The sequence below is a fragment of the Xenopus laevis genome, chromosome 7S (assembly GCF_017654675.1).
Source record: "Xenopus laevis strain J_2021 chromosome 7S, Xenopus_laevis_v10.1, whole genome shotgun sequence".
In the NCBI taxonomy this organism is placed as follows: Eukaryota; Metazoa; Chordata; class Amphibia; order Anura; family Pipidae; genus Xenopus; species Xenopus laevis.
Genome location: NC_054384.1, coordinates 22,560,235 through 22,579,572, shown reverse-complemented (window position 1 = coordinate 22,579,572; position 19,338 = coordinate 22,560,235). Strand labels below are relative to the sequence as shown.

General features: G+C 39.9%; 2 protein-coding genes across 4 annotated transcripts in view; both read right to left on the bottom strand.

The window, feature by feature from the left end:
• The window catches only part of LOC108705728 (serine/threonine-protein kinase Sgk2-like), a 183,359-nt gene that overhangs the window by 35,842 nt on the left and 128,179 nt on the right, over positions 1-19,338 (bottom strand). The gene's annotated exons all lie outside the window — the stretch shown is intronic.
• On the bottom strand, positions 574-17,572 carry LOC121396225. Its single transcript, XM_041570984.1, has 7 exons — positions 17,382-17,572; positions 14,317-14,478; positions 12,590-12,776; positions 8,559-8,707; positions 6,002-6,108; positions 4,139-4,249; positions 574-2,735 (listed from the first exon to the last, which is right to left on the bottom strand). Exons 1-7 carry the CDS (start codon positions 17,457-17,459, stop codon positions 2,717-2,719), a joined length of 813 nt encoding a protein of 270 aa, XP_041426918.1. The 5' UTR covers positions 17,460-17,572; the 3' UTR covers positions 574-2,716.

Sequence of the window (19,338 nt, the reverse complement as noted above, 5' to 3'; positions counted from 1 at the left end):
TAGTCGCCAGGCCCGAATCGCCCAGTGTGCCCCTACCCTAACTGGTATATTTAGGTGGACCTTTCTGATAAGGCTTACTTAGTTTTAACCTTTCCTTTTTCGGGGTTTGAGGCTGGTTTCTCCATGAAAACTCTAGTTTTTTGTGGTTTTCGAGCGTCAAATGTGAACAATTCAGGTTTGTCGCACAGCAGTCCGAAAAAGTCACCTTTTTGCCCGATCCGATTTTTTTTGAGGTTTTTTAATTGATAAATAAGGGCAAATCGCGGATTCTAGTTTGTTCTGACTTTGTTTATTTAAAACATCAGAAAAATTCGGATTTTGATAAATAAGCCACTAACTAATACATTTTGATTCATTAGAGCAGTGCTAAGCCCCAGAGTAAGTTGCCATATTATGCACTTGGGCATTTATCCCTTTTTGAACTTGAGTAAAATCATCTGTGGGACCATCTCTATTTATCTACGGTATATTGTTTATTTTGCAATGTTTACAATTCGCTTGATCTGTTCTTTTATTTTTCAAATGTCCTTGCAGGAGGTTATTCAGTGAATGAAATCGCGAGAATATCAGATATATATCATAAAGAAGTTTATTAAACAATTTTATTTCTGAAAATGTTTACATCTTGTAAAAATATATCTTGATGCAGGTCATAAATATAAAATAATGTGTAAGTATAATAACATTTGCATAGGTATAAACAGAAAATGTGTTAATTTTATAAAAATTATACATCCTGAAATGTGACAACAGTTTGTAAAGTTATATAAAACTTAATGCATTGAAAAATGAAGAGAGACTATTCACAGAATAATCAAGTAAACAATTGTTTCAGCTCGAATAATAGCTGATAAATATTTTATGAAAACAGTAACAGAGAACTGAACAATGAATACATTAAAATAGGCACACAAAAGATGCCACACATTTCCGATTAGGGTTTGCCAGACAAAGGGTCTTTCCATAATTTAGACCATATCCCTGACTATGATGTTTAGCAGTGAAATATAATTTACAAGGGGTCATTTATTGCTGCTCTTGCACCAATTGCAAAAACACACTTGTTTGCAGCTGGTGTGAGAGTGCAGCACTGACCCTGTTGAAAGTGATAAGCACTAATCACAGTGTTGGCAGGCGCAAGCCAGTCCTCTCTTTACTGCCTGTCATATCTGAATTGCGAACAAATTAGGGGACTGGTAAAGGGACAGGAGGAATGATTAAATGTATCTGTGCACAAAATAATTAAGGCTGTTGGTGTATCTTATATTTTTGCATTAAAGTAAACTTTCCTTTTATTTATACACCTGTTTGTTGGATTTTTGAGTGCATGCTGCTGTTTTTTGGAATGTCTATATGCCTCCACCACCAGCCCCTCATAAATACAGCAATGCCAAGTGCAGGTGTCTGTGCTACTTTTGGAGCACAGAGACCTGCTGTAATCTTTTAAAGAGCAAGGAGGGGCAAAAAGTGCAGAAAACACAGACTGGCCTGTATTTTGAACTTTGTCCATAGCTATACACTTACTAAATGACCCCCCCCCCCCACTAGGGTCCATGATGAGCTCTATAGCAATACATCCTAGTTTTCTGGTAACAATTATACTGCATATATGTCTCACAGAATATGCCTCACTATGCATTAGCTTCAATTTTAAAAAACAAAACTGTCATTCAGTGTCAGATTTATTGTGAATTACTATATTACCTGTAGAAGTCCTGTGCTATAGGCATCAGGGGAAAACATTCAACAACCATGTTTAATTATCAGTTTCTTTAAACAGAAGTTGTAATGATGCTTTCCAGCGATATATTTCAACCTCCTGTTCTACACTTGTGACCATCACTTGCCATATAGATGTAAATGTGCTTTATTTAAAAACTAGGTGCCCCTCGCCTAGTAGTGCCCAGCACCAGTTGTCAATGCCCAGCAGTCCCCACCCATATTTGCTGTTCACTGTGAAGTGACTGTATAGAGATCAGGACCAAGACACCAACACAGTAGCAATATATAGTAATTGCTTAAAAGGAACCCTGTCGGGGGTCCATATATGCTACTTCTAAGAGGCTTCACAGTCCTATGGGTAAGGGCACAAGATAAGATTCGGGGAGATTTAGTCGCCCGGTGACAAATCGCCTCTTATTCCGGCGACTAATCTCCCCGAAAAGGCTTCCCTCTGGCTAGAATCTAAATTGCTGGCGGGATGGCACTCAAAGAGCTTCAAAGCTTCCGAAGTCGCCCAAAGTTTCCTCTTGACGCAACTCTGGGCGACTTTGGATGCCATCCTGCCGGCGATTTTGACTCTAGCCGGCAGGAAGGTTTTTCGGGGAGATATACTAATATGTAATTCTTTCATATCATTAGATGAACAGCATGAATGAAACAGACCAGTGGCATAGCCTAAACTGTCCCAATGTTCCATTCAGGAGTGTTGGAGACTATGAAAATTTACTATACATGTTTGAACTGAAATATCCTGACATTGAAAACAAAACAGGCAATAAATAACAAGTCAAAATCAGTTTGCAGAATAAATAGCCCTGGGAATTCCAAATCAACACATCTTTGTACACTTGCATTGCTCATTTTATAGTGTACAATATTTACATTTCCATCTAATAGAGCAGCTTCCACACATTTTCCATTTTTCTTAGCATCCTGTTTTTGTCTTTTCTGCACATCCTCTTGCTTTTCTTCTTCATCTTCCTCTTCCACACCTTCACATATCATCATCTTTTCTAAAGACAATTAAATTGTATGGTTTATGGCTTGAACACAGAAAAATATAGACAGCCATCACAATAATGACACTTTTGTCAATTTGCCTCCATCCAAATAGCACTATCATTTAGTCAAGGAAGTATTCAAATAATAAGTATATGTTCAAAAATTTAAATTTACCAATGGGGACTCTGGAGAAAAGGTTAACACCATACTCACCAATGGCGACTATGAAATGCTTTCTTCTAAACTGATTGCTTAGTAGGGCTGTTTAATTACATTACAGTCTTTTCACTGGGGTATCAAAGATATTTGACTTCATCAGGGTGACAAATCTTATTAAAAAATCCTTTTCCTTGATATTGCAGGGGAATAGTTATTTTGGAATAGTTTTGTGCTATTTCTCAGTACAGCGAATGAGAAAACCTTGAGCTGTAGTTTATTTCACTGCTATGAAAAGATCTACAACCTGGTTCATCTGACCACATTACCTGTGTAGTGACAGCAATCGTATGAAAGTTATGTCTGACAAATAGAAGTGACAGTCACCCATTGATATCATCAGATAGGTAATACATGCAGAGATATTGTCGTTAGCGGACAGAAACCTTCGAACCTGTCCTAAACTTCATGTTATGAAAAATGTCGGGACGATCCACACACAGTCAGAAAATCGTCCGAAACTTCAATTCGTACTAATTTATCTTTCCATCTAATGCCAGCGATGAATGAATTATAATACAACAATGCCTCCTTCCACAATTTCTGTTGACAATCGGAGATCTCCATCATGTAATGTGCTTAAGGGCTCTTACAGACAAGCGTTTTTCCCTGCGTTCCGTTTTTCTGCGTTCAGCCGCAGGGGAGCGCAGGAATAGACGCATTACATTTTTTCCAATGGGGCTGTACTCACACAGGCACGTGTAGGCGCCGAACGCAGGAAAAATGCAGCATGTTGCGTCTCAACCTGCGTCGGAGCCTACACGCGCCTGTGTGAGTACAGCCCCATTGGAAAAAATGTAATGCTTCTATTCCTGCGCTCCCCTGCGGCTGAACGCAGAAAAACGGAACGCAGGGAAAAACGCTTGTCTGTAAGAGCCCTTACATTCAGAGATTCCACTAAGTGCACAGTGGCGGGTATTGATTTCCAGCCGTGTGATAAAGCACCCCAGTGTGTCAGGGCCCTTAATGTCTGTGTACAACTAAAGAAAGATATAAATATCCAGCTCAGATTAAGATCTTCTAACGCCAATGGAATCCTGTGACACATTCATCCTTTCATTTAATCACATAACTCTCAAGTCATTGTAAAAGAGAGATCACCCTTGTGAATCACACAACTAATCTCTATTTGCCTAATCAATGAGTTATAAATCACCTGTGTTGCCATCAGTCATTAGTACAAACGAGGGCTGTTTACCTGCTTAAGAGAAAATTGCTAGACCACATAGATTCCCTCTTTGTATTCGGTCCAAGAACAATCATTGAGTTCCTTTCTTTTCTTTTCAAGTCGCATTGTACAAGATCAGGCCTGAGGAAGATAATTGCAAAAATAATAACAGTTCTTGTTAACATGCCATTCAACTGTTTATAACACTTATATAGGCAGCAATCCATGAAGACAAGCAGACTTTTAGGCTAGGGCCAGAATCTGCTGCTCCGCTGCTTTGCTTCTGCTCTGCCTGCAACCGGAAGCATTGTTTCCACTCTGGTGCAGTCAGATGTAGAGGATTTCGCCACCGAAACGTGACATTTTGTATTTTGCACTGAAATCCACCTGCAGTTTGAAAGACAAGTGGAGCAGCAGGGCTGCAGATTCTATACTTGTGGAGAATCTGCTTAGAAGAGTATTTTGTAGCACAGACAATATTATATAGAGCATAATGTATAAACTATTGTAAAAGAATAATGTACCTTCTGTTTATATTTTACAAGTTATTCATGACTTTTTATTGCATGGACATATATCTGTTTAATTAAAGTTATAAAAGTTCCCTTTGTGCATAGATTCCAGGGACAAAAGTCACTAACCCTCTTCACTGGATGCCAGCAATGGTTCCTTGATTTAGGGCATGGACACACATGCAGTTTTATGCCACGGTAAAGCGGCACGGTTTTTTAAAAAAGCCAACCCCCTCTTAAATATGCAAAGCGGTTTCACACACTAGGTTAGCGTATTTACAAGGCGTTTTTTTTAAAAAAGCGCGCCGTGTTACTGCGCTGTAAAACTGCATGTGTGTCCATGCCCTAAATCAAGGCTAAAAAGTTAAAAAGAGCATATTCTGAAATTTTTAATCTCTATTTAATTTCCGCTCTTCCTAGAGAAAGTCAATGCCAATACCTTACAGAAAGTCTGAACTTCATTTAATAAATTGAATTTCCTAGATTTCATTAACCACAAGCTGGATTTCTATTAATGACATGCACTTTTTGGGTAAAGTATTAATTAAATAGTCTTCTTGCCTTAAGTTAGTTAAAGTATATCAGCATTAGGCAATTAAATATTTTGCACATGAAGATGTTACTTTCAACATGGATTAAAAAAGGTCTAATTAAGAGGCATATAAAAGTTGAATCAAGGTTTATGGAAATGCAGTCAACAATTTTTAGTTTGGGGTTTTGGCCACTTATAACAAGAAGAAAGCTACACTATTTATTCCTGGAATAAAAATTACCTTTTAGATATGTTTAATTAAAAAAATAATTCTTGAATAAGTAAATATTTTTATCTTTATTTATTTCAGTTTCAAACATTCAAAACAAGATACTGCACACCATATTTACTAGCAAGAAAGAAATGCAATTGTTATGTATTGTGAAAAAAACTGATTTATAAAAGCAGTGCACTTTTCTTGTCACACTTTATAGATAGAGAAGTAGTGAAATACAGGGTGCAAAGTTTACTTCCTCAGTTCAATCGCAGTTCAATCAGCCCTTAGCAGCCAATTAACATTCAGCGCTGGTCTACAGCTTCAAAGCAAACATCTAATTGGTGGTTAACACGTTTTGCATGATATTACATTCTCCAGAATACCTCAGTATACTTGTAGTTAACTATAGTTGTCTCTAATGCACACTATTGATTTAGATGAGTATTACGTGGCATGAGCTCCAGCTTTCAAAACTTCTACCCCTCCAAACCACCTATATCTCATATATCTCCTGGGTTGGGGTGGGATGGGGGTGACAGAAGATACTGGCCTCTGGGCACAGTCAGAAGAAATCTGGCCCAACTCCAAAAAAAATGCATTGTCCCAAAAGTGGGAACTAAAGAATATTATACCTGTAGAGCTGAGGGCATGAACTTTTCAAAGATGCAGACATTCCCAACTTATTTCTGGTCTTTGTTTTCTTCAGAAGTTCCCTGACAATTCCGAATGGATGATCAAACTACAGAACATAAAAGGTAAAATTACTAGTTGTATTATGTATATAGTTTACAGTACTATATGGCACAGAATGTAGAACAATAATTGCTTATCAAATTTGCCCAGTATAGGAGACAGTATATTCATCTCAACTCATTAGCTCAGTGCTGCACATAGTAAAAAGACACCACACTCTACTACATAACTTCTAGTAGAATGGCATCTCACTTGCTAGCTGTATGTACAGTATGCGACAGATATTACAATGACATCCTACCATGTAGCAGTACATGTGTGGCAGATATTAGAATCTTAGTTTTAACTAATTTGTTTTTGGACATTATTTTAAACTATTTATTATAAGATAAGTTTTAACTGATACACATAAACTTTCGGATCAAATAGATGGGAAGGTGCGGTTATATGGGTCATCTTTCTCCTCTATATGTGATCACTTTACTGGACCCTGCACACCATCTTCTGTTTCTCCAATTGATGGATGGTGCTCCCATTTCTCTTTTTCCTACAGATATTAGGTGGACCCCGCTGCCCACTAGACCACATAGAGTCCTTACACAAAGATATTGCTGGACTATACCTTCATTTAATACCTTGATTCTTTGTTGAAGAAGTGACCCAAGGTAAATGATGAAGGCCCTACAGACTTGTTTAACCTAAAAGAAACTTTGATCCATCGCTACATTAGACTAAAAGGAACCCTATACCCCCAAAAATGAATATTTAAGCAACAGATAGTTTACATCATATTAAGTGGCATATTAAAGAATCTTACCAAACTGAAATATATATATATATATTGCCCTTTTACATCTCTTCCCTTGAGCCCCCATTTTATGATATTCTTTGTGCTGCCTCAGAGATCACCTGACCAGAAATACTACAACCCTGACTGTAACAGGAAGAAGTGTGGGAATAAAAGACAGAACTTTGTCCAGTTATTGGCTCATGTGACCTAACTTGTATGGTTTGTTTGTGTGCACCATGAATCGTAGGATCCCGGGGGGGCATATTTCTTAAAATGGCAATTTTCTATTTAGAAATACCCAATAGCACATACTACTAATAAATTATATTATTATGAAAATGGTTTATTTACATGAAGCAGGGTTTTACATATGAGTTGTTGACAAATCGGCTCTTCTACGGGTGACTAATCGCAGGCGTGGTGGCACTCAGAGTGCTTCGTCTTCCGAATTTTCCCTGAAGTTTGCTTGTTAAGCATTTCTGGGAGATTAGTCGCCCGAAGAAGAGCCGGGCAACTAAATCTCCCCAAATCTTAGCATGTGTCACCACCCTTAGTGACATTTAACTTGTGACCTTGTGCAAATCCTTTTTTATCTCATTAAGGCCCCTTACAGAATTTTCTCAGGATCAAATAAAAAAACAGGACAATCACCTACTGTATTAGGTGTTCTGTGTTCAGAACAAAAATGTTTTAATGAAGGCCTAGTTTGGACTAATAACCTTTTCAAAGTTGTCCTAATATCTGCCAAAACCTCTAGCTGTGCAGCCACAAATGAATCCCAGTTAGTTATGGAGACCATCAGAGATATCCTGCTTCACAGTCTGTTTTTCCAGGTGTGAGGGCAGTGTGATGTCACCATGTGACTATTTCAAAATTAATTGGTTTGTAATTTTTGTAGCCAAATAATGAGAGCAAAACATAACATTTTCTGTCTAAACATAATATTTAATTACATAAAACCACAAATCTCTGAAGAACCCTAATAAAATGTTCAACAAACAATAATGATATATTCCCATAGTAGGGGTTATACCCAGTTCCATAGATATAAAACTTTTGTCTTAGCAGTCTCAGTTGAGCCAGTGGGGTATATTTATCAAAGAGTGAAGTTAATAGTGAAGTTCCGCCACTAGAGTGAAATTCCGCCACTCTCCATTCATTTCAATGGGATTTTTATAGGCATATTTTTCAAAGGGCGAACTTTCACTTTCACCCATTGATAAATATGCCTTTCAAAATCCCATAGAAATGAATTGAGAGCTGCGGAATTTCACTCTAGTGGCGGAACTTCACTCTTTGATAAATTTACCCCATGCCTAGACCAGTGCTGTTTTGTAGGTAGTTGGTGCTTTGGATTGTTTAAGGGGTTTCTTGTTCCGGAGCTGCCTTGCAATTGCTCAAGGAGCCCTTATTTAAAAAATGTTATGGTTCAAGTGCCAGAGGTTCCATCTATGCAACCTGTACCATGTTATAGAAGTAGACACCAGTAATATCAGGTAGATATAAAGAAATGTATAGTACATGATTGCAAGCTCTTGTGGATATTTATTCTGTAACCCATGTTTGTGTAATTATTGAAACACCCACTTTGGCATATAAATAATTTATGATGAAGATGATGGCAATAAACATGGTGTGTCATGACCTCCATCTTCCTAAGTTGCCATGAAGCCAACAAAAATACTCAGCATATGCATTTTCTTTACCTTTCTAGTTTCCTGCTCTGGCAAAGCATAACAGTATGTCTTGTCCCACAATTTCTGAAAATCTCTTTCATCAAATTTCACTTTGTTGGCTGACTTCCTAAACCCGAGCAACGAAGGGCTTCTTCTTTCATTCATCTGCACATTCGATGCTGTAGCAAGAAATTCTCAAATTAGTAAAACATAATTAAGTGAAGCGCTGGCATTGCTAGAGATACAAATTAATAAGTATAATGATTAAGCAGGCTTTGAAAAGTGCAGAGTATGTTATGAAGAAGAAAATTAATTTTAGGTTAAAAAAGCCATATTATTCTAAAGTTTGCACTTTGCTGTTATAAGAGATCCATTAGGGGCCAATTACAATGTCTGCCATGCAGTTTGCCATGTTTATACACTTTGCACCTGCCTTCCATGTTAGATGAATGATCTCTGTGCAGTGTTGTGAAGCATCTACCCCCATGTAGACAACTCATTGCCCGTCCTATAACTTGTTAGGGAGTACAGACTGGTTCAAACTGACTTAGGACCCTGTACCTACAGGTTTGTCTTAGGACAAACAAATTAATTTGTATCTGCCCTTATTTTGCAAGCTGCTGCTTGCTCAAGGGCTGATCTGGAAACCCGAAAGCTCCAAAATACAGAAAGGCCATTTCCCATAAGCAAATACTTTTTAATGATTTACCCGTTTCTCTGCAATAATAAAACAATACCTTGTAATAAGCTGAATGAATCCATTTGGTTGCAAAACAATCCTATTGGATATATTGAGTATTTGAATGTTTTTAGTAGTTCAAAGATACTGTTATTTATTTTAGGGAAAACCCCCTTATCTGGATAACCCAGGTCCCAAGCATTAGGCATAATAAATAAATACCACACCTTGAACTACTGTCTTCGCGGAAGCAATTGTGCATAAACATGATCAAATTATATCAATGCATGCATTAAAACAGTTTCTGAATAAAGAGTTTAGCCCACTTATGTTTCCTTTTTTGTCATTAAGATTGACAACTCTGGCCAGAGAATGCAGTGAAAATTGTTACTTTGTACATTTTATTGTGCTTAATTATTGTGCTTAAGACAAGCAATTTTATTGCTATAGAAATGTGCTAGTGTAAACCCATCTTAAGGTGGCCATACACTATAAAGGTGGCCATACATGGAGAGATCCGCTTGTTTGGCGATGTCGCCAAACGAGCGGATCTCCCTCCGATATGCCCACCTTGAGGTGGGCAATATCGGGCTGATCCGATCGTGGGCCCTAGGGCCCAACGATCGGATCCTAACAATACCCAAACGGGCGGTCGGATCGCGGGACCGCATCAACGAATAGATGCGGCCGCGATCCAACGGGATTTTCTGTCCCATCCGATCGAGATCTGGCCGACTTTCGGCCAGATCTCGATCGGTGAAGCCCGTCGGGGGGCCCCATACACGGACCAATGAGCTGTCGACACGGTCTGTTGGCAGCTTTTATCGGCCACCTTAAGATCCGCTCGTAGGAAAACTAGTGGATCTTTTCCCCGATATGCCACTAACAGCAGGGCTATATCGGCCCTATGGCCAGGGCCGGACTGGGAGTAAAAAGCAGCCCGGGCAAAAAAATCAAAGCAGCCCACATGTAAACACACAATGGTTTTGTACTCATTCACACATATATTGGGGTAAAACTGCAAAAATTATGTGCATAAAGAGCTGCCTTTCTCACTTAACTGTACTTAATGTAAAATATTACAGTCATTAACTAACTATTATTATTACATTATAGTACAGTAACATATTTTTTACTGGCACCACACAAATCTAATGTGTCCTTATTAACCATTTTGTTGATTTGCCATTTATTGACAAGGAGTCACCATCTCTCCCTACTATACCTGCTATCCCACAGTCACACTCCCTTCCCAGAGACTATTATCCACTGTTACTATAGGCACCATCTCTCCCTACTATACCTGCTATCCCACAGTCACACTCCCTTCCCAGAGACTATTATCCCACTGTTACTATAGGCACCATCTCTCCCTACTATACCTTCCCAGAGACTATTATCCACTGTTACTATAGGCACCATCTCTCCCTACTATACCTGCTATCCCACAGTCACACTCCCTTCCCAGAGACTATTATCCCACTGTTACTATAGGCACCATCTCTCCCTACTATACCTTCCCAGAGACTATTATCCCACTGTTATTATAGGCACCATCTCTCCCTACTATACCTTCACAGAGACTATTATCCCACTGTTACTATAGGCACCATCTCTCCCTACTAAAATATTCAGAAGGCTTGGGACTTGTGGTTTTCTAGATAACAGATCTTTCTGTAATTTGGATCATCATACATAAAGTCTACTAGAAAATGTTACTGGCTCTTTAAATTTGGGGGGCCCCGCCAAAGTTGCCCCAATTGGGCCCCGCAGTTGGTAAGACCGGCCCTGACTGGTCCTTTAACTGTAAACAATAGCAATTTGTTGTTTTCCGGTGTGCCTCTTTTAAAACTTTCTAAAACGTTTATGCTTGTATATTGTGCATTTTGACCATTCAGTTGGATGAATATGACAGATCATGCAGCATGTCAGTCAATAAGATCCTTGCACAGCATGCAGTCCTATTCTCTTTTAGGCTGGCAAATACCCAGTGCATACAACAATGGAGATCATCAACTTCATTTTGAATCAATCATCTTGCCAAAAAGCAACACACACACACACACATATATATATATATATATATATATATATATATATATATATATATATATATATATATATATATATATATATATATATATATATATATATATATATATATATATTAGTAATAAGCAGGTAACATTAATAACCAGACCACATTTTTTATTTTTGTTCATCATGGCCCAGCTTATACTATTCCTAACGTGCAAATTGTTGGAACTGCAATGTGTGACATTTTTCCATCTGATTGCTGATTCAAGCTAACTAATTGAGTCTGTTCCTGAAATCAATCTTCCCTTTTCATCACCATGGAATAAAACTGCTTTTAAACATGAACTTATTGACAGTGAGTTTGATATTTTGCTTGTTTACATGTGATATAAAGCTAGGTAAATTATGTAATATAATGGCATCAAATGTGACATTCGTGGCATAAAATAAAACATTATCCTTTGACTTTTCAGTGACTGTGTAATGCAGTGAAACAGACCTTTCTGCTGTGCTGTCTCTTGTTGTACTTCTCCTAATAATCAGCTCTCTGCTGGCAGGCTGCAAACAGCAGACCATTTCTAATTGATGCTCACTCTACAATCCACTGATCATGTCTGCTGTCTGCAGCCTGCAGACTTGCCAGCAGAGAGCGGATTATTAGGAGAAATACAACAGGAGACAGCGCGGCTGCAGAGAGGTCTGTTTTACTGCTCACACAGTCAGGGAAAAGGGCGAGGGAAGGGGACTTGCACGGGCAGTTGACTCCCGGACAGAGCGGCCCACTTAATAAGAAACAGAGCGGCCCCTCGGGCAATTGCCCGTATTGGCACATTGTCAGTCCGGGCCTGCCTATGGCCAAACGATTGGATTACGACGAGCACAATGGGTTTAGAAGGGTCGGTCGAGAGAAAAAAATCAAACCTTCCCGAACGATATTGTGTCCAGATATCGATTGGAAAGACCCGTCGGAATCCTCCATACACGGACAGATTAGCTGTCAAATTGGTCTAAACTACCGATATCTGCAGCATTATCTGCCTGTGTATGGCCACCTTTAGTCAGTGTCCTTTTGATCTGTTCCAGATTGTTTCATCTGAAGCAGGGCCCTTGACTGTATAAACAGCTCCATAAGAACTAATGACACCTTTTCTTTGCAATTTGTGTTTGCAAATAAGTCGCGTTGGACAACAGACGCTTGTTTAAGTAAACTCAATACCTGAATGAGTTGGCATCTGCTGTGGCCTATGGCATACACTCTGTTCATCCAGTAACATGTCTTAACTTCTATTGTTCTTCAGTATTTTATTAAGATTTGTAAAAACAGAAGTGTTGATAAGACGCCAACCTTTGTAGCCAAACTTCTCTGAGTTGACACCGGTTTCTGGGATCATGAAAAGGTCAGAGTTATTTCCACTTTGTACAAACATACTGTGTGGCCGGTTCCTTCTCAAGGGAACTTGTTTCTTCATCTCTTGGTGGGAACTGAGGAAAACATCGGCTGCTCCACAGCAGCAGTGCTGTACAACATACTCCTACAAGAGGGGAGAGAGGAGCAATGTAACCTGTAATATCTCTCTTCTGTTCACTACTGTGATATCATGCTCACGTTTCTGAGATTCCAAAGTTAAGCTCCTTCCAATGGATTTCTTGTTCATATTAACCTACATATGCCTTTTGGGGGGATAGTGGGCTATTGATTGGTTATTTGACAGCCTACGTACCTTTGGAATAGGTCTGAGTTCGAGTTGCAATGCGTTATTTTAAAGATTTATTAGCTTTTACCCTGTTTGCATGTTACATTATTACAGAACTGACACAGCTTGGGGCTCTTAGATCTATAAAATTGTAAACACCTGTAAAAATGTCACATTAATGCCAACAACTGGTGTGCATTTCTTGCTATTACTCTTATATCCATATTAGTCATATTTATTAAAACAAGAACAAGAAGAAGACTTTTGAAATTCCTTTCCCATGTCTAAAAAGCTAAACCAATTCTGTAATTCTCTAAAACAGGAAACAGATTTATAAAGTTCACATTTACAAAGCAAAACTATTTTATAGCTAATGGTCAGTGATTTATAGCTGCGTAAAACTAAAGAAAAGAATGCTCCAGACCCACCTTCCACCATATGTCCTCCCTCACAAATCCTCTATATTTTGTATGCCATGATCTTCCCAGGTGCTCAGCCACCGGTGCCCCAACCATATCCAACATTTCTTATTCACAAACATGGCGGCTGACCGTTTAAATAAAAGCAGTCGTTTATTGCAGCAGGACTGGCGCGTTTCAGGCATGTTTCGGACTTACTGCCTTAAACATAGGCTACTTAATCATGATCCTATGATTAAGGGCATAAAATGCATTAGGCCTTGTTGTCCAGCAACCTTCTACAATAAACTACTAATTTATAGTTGGCCACATAAGATTCAGCTAATTGACTAATGGCACTTTCCCCCTTTTTTTTTACTGTAAGTGGATTGGCCAAAATCATACATAAACTTGTTAGAGTTTGATAACGAGTTTGATGTGGTGGTCAGGCCCCTCACCCCACTTTCAGGTCTCTCTTATAGATCCGCGCGACCCACCCTGCCGATGATGTAACAAAAGGGCGGGCGAGAGGCGTGCATGTATAAAAACTCAACCCGGAAGTCGGAAACCGGCATTTGGAAGGTCCCGGAAAGGAGCGTGTGAGGTCGGCCCGAACCTGCCCGACCTGTGGGTGCTGCTGGTATAAGCCCAGCCCGCACATCACTAAGTTACATTTAAATGGTAGCAGCAACAATCTAATTTTAGTTTCCAAACAAGTCTGTTCTTGTATCTCTGAAGTATTATGTATCACTGGAAGCAAATTTTATGTTTTTGAATACATTAGCTGAAGGGCAAGAGTGACAAAGATTGTGCACCACATTTGTCCCCAGGCCTCACATGACCCTCATGTCACACCATTACATTTCTGATCTCCAGCAGTCCTATTGCTCAATTTCTCCCTCAAGGAATCCAGTTAGAAAGACATTTTCAAAAAATTCTACACTTTGGTAACGTCTAAAAGTTGTATAACATGATCTTACCTCTTTCATCTGTTTCATTCTGTCCTCTTTTTGCAAGGCAAAGACTTGCCTTTGCAGCTTGAGGTTGTGTTCCTGGAGCTGCCCAATTTTTTCTATGAGCTGACAGATGTGTTCCAAGTATCCAAGGCCCGAGCCAAGAGCTTTTGATGCTCCTTGATTTACCTGTAACAGACAGATAATTAAAATTATATTTCTACAGTGTAATATATCAAGCTTATTAGGAGTTTAACAGTTTCTTGCATGTATGTGCATGTTTTAGCATAGGGGCATCATGGCGATCCAGCGCTACTCTGGCTATTGGCTAATAAGCTCCACTCTTAGATTCGTATCATGAGCAATAAGTATATTTTAAAATTGCATCAGTGGTCTAAATATAGGGGAGCAAACCCACATTTCTGTTCAGCCAGTGATTTTCCCATGCAGTGGTCTGATGTAGTACACATTAAGACAGTGCTGGGCAATGCCGGCCTGGCGCCCCAGGCAACCTGGTTGGGCACGTAGAGCCCCGCCTCCCATGCAGCCGCGCACGAAACAACAATGCACATGTGCTGCTGTGTGCAAACTAGGACACGCTGGTGGGTGAAAAACAAGTGCAGACGGGCCTGCATTAGCACGCTTTGACATCAGAGAGCTGCACCCACTTAACCTTTTTCAGTGGCGGACAAAGGGTATGCTGCTTATGAAGAACCTGGAACCCCCCAAGCTTTGCAACCTAGGCACATGCCTCTTCTGTCTACCCCTAGTTCCGGCCCTGCATTAAGAGGACAGATTCAAATAATATAATATAAAATAATAATATAGTTATGATAAATATGTCCTATGGATCAGGACAAAAACCACACACACACACAAGGTGGGCTGTATTCAACTTGGAGGCCATGGTTTGGACAGCCCTATAGTAGAATGTTAAGTAGTAAAAGCTAATAACCTTGAGTATCCCCATCAGGAACACTAAAGAGACCAGTACTTTTTTCTACTAACAAGTACCTAGTAATGCTTAGTTAAATTTACATGCTTATTCCAAATACAAGTGAGTACATGTCCACACATGTATAATTTATCTCAGGGCTATTAGAACACGAAAAATATTGAAAAAAAGACAGGAAGTGATTTCTCTTTAAAGCAAGTGCAGAAGTTAGCAGCTTCAGTGACTCAGCTGAGTGACCTCTACCAGCATTTGTTCATCCCTTCCATCTGTGGAAGAACTCAAGTTCATCTTGTAGACTAACCTTCCATGAGCTGCCTCTTCCTGCTCAGTGAACTCTTTATAAAAATAAATAGAGGGCGTTGTGCAGAGCACATCATGGTTATTCTTTTTGGTGGTGTTTATCTCTCTGTACAAAAGCAGGAAGCAACCCCAGCGCTTTCCCATAATGAGTATGATACAAAGGAAATGCCAGAATGCCGATTTTCCTTTCTGTTTCCTTACAGGCTGGCCAGCGAAAAGATCACATTTCCAACAACAATACCTCATACCGAGCACAATAACTGCCTGGGATATACACTGTACTGTACCTGGAAGCGTTACATGGGTTCCTGCCTTTGATCCAGAAAATCAATAAATTCTAAAATTTATCCCAGAACATCACAATAACTTGACTTTAGCTCTAAAATTGTTATATGTCTGGTTATTAGCCTATTCTGCAACACAGTGACTTACATGAATTCTTTTGGAGTAGGGGTTGTTTCTATGGACAGATTCCTTTACAGTTTAACTCTTAGGGCAGATTCATCAAAGTGTAACCCCACCGACCGTGCCCGAGACCCTAGGTGCTGCTCCCCGACCTACCCCGACTGCGAGAAGAAAAAACAAGGTACAAACGCATGGAGGCACTGGTGGAGAGGGGCCCTGGACCCCCATTCCAAGGCTGATTCACTGCATAAACATTGCACAAATGCAGCAGCAGCAGAAGAAAGCAACCTATGATTCCCAGGTAAATGACATGCTTAAATGTTTCTTTGATCAACACGCACTGGTTTCCACATGTCTGCATATCCCAGTAAAATCCCATTGCCCACAACTCATGGTAATTGTTAGTGAGAATAAGTACTGTGGCTGAACACCTGGCTGCACGGCTGTTGGGTTTATATGCTGCAGGAAACATGTAAGTAACCCTCTAACAATCAGGGCTAGCAGCTGGATTGTTTCAGCCAATGGAAATCCCCTGACAAAGCATACTATCTGGGGTGTAAATTTACTAAGCAGCAAAAGTTCGGCAGCGACGGCTTTGCAGCCATTGCAACACTTCGGCAGACGAAAATTTGTGCAGTCTAGTCTGATACTAGAGGCAAATGGGGATTTTGAACGTTCCCTGATGCCACTGAAAATCTGACCAGCAGTCAAATCCAGACCCCAACCTCCCATCCTCCGACCTAGTGGAAGGGTTGAAAACATTGTTAGTCTACTTGTTAGTGAATAAAAAGAAATACATAAGCCACTGTAACTTTCATTTATTTTTAATTTAGCATTGAATTGACTTATCTCTTTGCTGATTGACATTTTTCTATGAGTGCTTCCAAATAAACTAAACCATATTTATAAATTGGGCTACATTCACTGTAATATCCTGTAAATGCAGAATTCTGCACGACCAGCACTATTAACGGAGGTGTTTTGAAAAGAAAAAAAATGTTCCCATGACAGTATCCTTTTAAACATCTCTGACGTATGGCTTTTGCAATGGCAATACAATATCAGAGTAGTCTAGAAAGACTTCAATGAAATCCTCTCTGTAGATTGCCCAAAATAGCCTTCTTTATAAAAGAGAGGCTAGAATGGATTGGTTTAAAGGACATCAGATTACAATTTACAAGACGATTGAGCTGCCCCCATGGGCCAGCAGTGCTGATCAGACCACAGTCCCTGCAGCCAGGAGTCCTGGGCCCATATGCAGCCAGGAGTCCTGGGTCCATCTCAGTCCCTGCAGCCAGGGTTCGAGTGCACAGTTAAGTATCAGTGCCCATCTCACTGCAAGGCTTTGTCCCAGAAACAAAACATTGTATTGAACAGCAGACACATACTCCCTCCCTTGATCCCCGCATTTTCCTCTCACAGCAGCACCTACCTTTAGCAATCCCTTCCTTGCGCAATGTTGCCTCTCTCTGACATTTAAACTTTCTGACGCCACAATTCTGTGTAACATTCAAACGCTCTGCTCCTTCCTCTGGATGGGCCGCAAAAGCTCCATATTGATACTTTGAGGAAGTCGTGACATGTAGAGGGAGGGATAGAATGATGTCATGTGGGGGCGTGTCTACACGCTGATCTCCCTCTTGACTCACCACATGACAGCCCAGCGATGGAAACAAACGAGTTGTGCGTGCGTGGGCTGGATAGTCTCTGAGCAGTAGACGCTCAGTGCTCAGATTAATTACCAGCTGAGAGGGAGGGCAGTGTTATTCCCCGTTCGTGTCATGATGAAGGGACTTGTACTGTGTGTATGTGTGCCTGAACATTACAGTGGGGAGATATTGCCCTCCAGCTGTGTTTTTTTAGAACTACACATCCCAGCTGCTGTCAGTTGTTAAAGGGCCAGAGTAAAATAGTATATTATCAGTGATGCTGCTCATGTTCATCATACTTTTATGTCTGGGCAGGTCTGAATGAAGGGATTAAATTACTGGAAAACCTTTTCCCATAATCCCCCTGCACTCGCTTATCAGGACACAATGGTATAGGTATTTTCCAACTTCCATTCCACCCACTGCCATCGGTTGTTCTGAGGTAATATGAGATCTAAAAAATTAAGTAAGGTTTGCCTTTAGTTCTCCTTTGTGGAACATTGAAGGAAACACCAATGTACTGCTCCAGCCTAATTTTTCTTTACATCTTGCCCCAATTATGATAGAAAATGAGGTCAGTATATTATGTCTTTGTGGGTCTCCACATACTGTATACTTCAAAAACTTGAATTGTCTTTCTGCTCATTGATTCCAGCCAAAAAAAGCAATAACCCGTTCCCCCTATTCCTTAAGTATGTTATTCAAAGCACAGCCTGTTTGCTAGGCTACCTGGGATCCTAGCAACAAGATACCAGTTGACATCTCACAGTAGAACGCTCCAGAACAAATAGTTTTAAAAACCCACAAAATATATAACACGATGACTAATTGAAAATACTCTTAAGGTGGCCATACACAGGGAGATCCCCCCGATATGCCCACATTGATGTAGCGATATCAAGCTTGATCCGATCGTGGGGCCCTAGGGCGGTCAGAATCGTGGGACCACATCAACGAACAGATGAGGCCAGTGATCGATGGGATTTTTTTATCTTGCCAGATAGATATTGATCGGGGACGCCCGTCGGATGGCCCCACAGACGGGCCAATAGCCTGTAGACTCGGTCTGTCGCCAGCTTTTATAGGCCCGTGTATTTGGGCCTTTAGAATACCAATTTACAAATAGAATAAGCACTATTACCAAGGAGCTGACTGTTCTTGTATCACTGAAAACACATGATTTGTTTGATTAGCTGAATAACCAAATTCACTTCACTTTTTAAGTAAAGAGCATAATAACATTTAAAAATAATCTAAATAAAAGTAATACAAGCAGAGTGTCGCAAACTTTTCCTATCCATTATCTTTATTACAGTGTCTTGGATGAATGACCTGGGTCTGCTAAATAAATAATAATCTTTCCACAAGTATCTCAAGTGTATTGCATGCTCAGACATACACACAAAGCACAACTTAGCAAGAAATGAAGGAAATCATTCCAATGCCACTTGCTACAAGTTTGTGAGTAAAGTTGTAAACAGTGAGTCCCTTCACAGTGGTGGCGGCACGTTTTGTAGTTTAAAGTAGCTGGGGTGGGAGAAATACCATAGAGTAGACCATGTGACCCGGGTGCCCACAACTGTGGAGTCTGCTGTATGGTTATGCCACTGAAGGAGAGCAGTACCTTTTAATAGATCAGATTTTATACTTTGTTTTGTTTGAGGGGTTATGAAAGAGATGTAATGTTAGGGGACATTTATTACGACAAGGCAAAAGGGTGCCCTTTTAGTGTATATTCTA

Coding starts and splice junctions, on each gene's coding strand:
- LOC121396225 (XM_041570984.1), bottom strand. CDS start 17,459: ATGTTACACAGAATTGTGGCGTCAGAAAGTTTAAATGTCAGAGAGAGG. Junction 14,479..17,381: donor CAAGGAAGGGATTGCTAAAG/GTAGGTGCTGCT, acceptor TGTCTGTTACAG/GTAAATCAAGGAGCATCAAA. Junction 8,708..12,589: donor AGAGAAGTTTGGCTACAAAG/GTTGGCGTCTTA, acceptor TTCTTGCTACAG/CATCGAATGTGCAGATGAAT.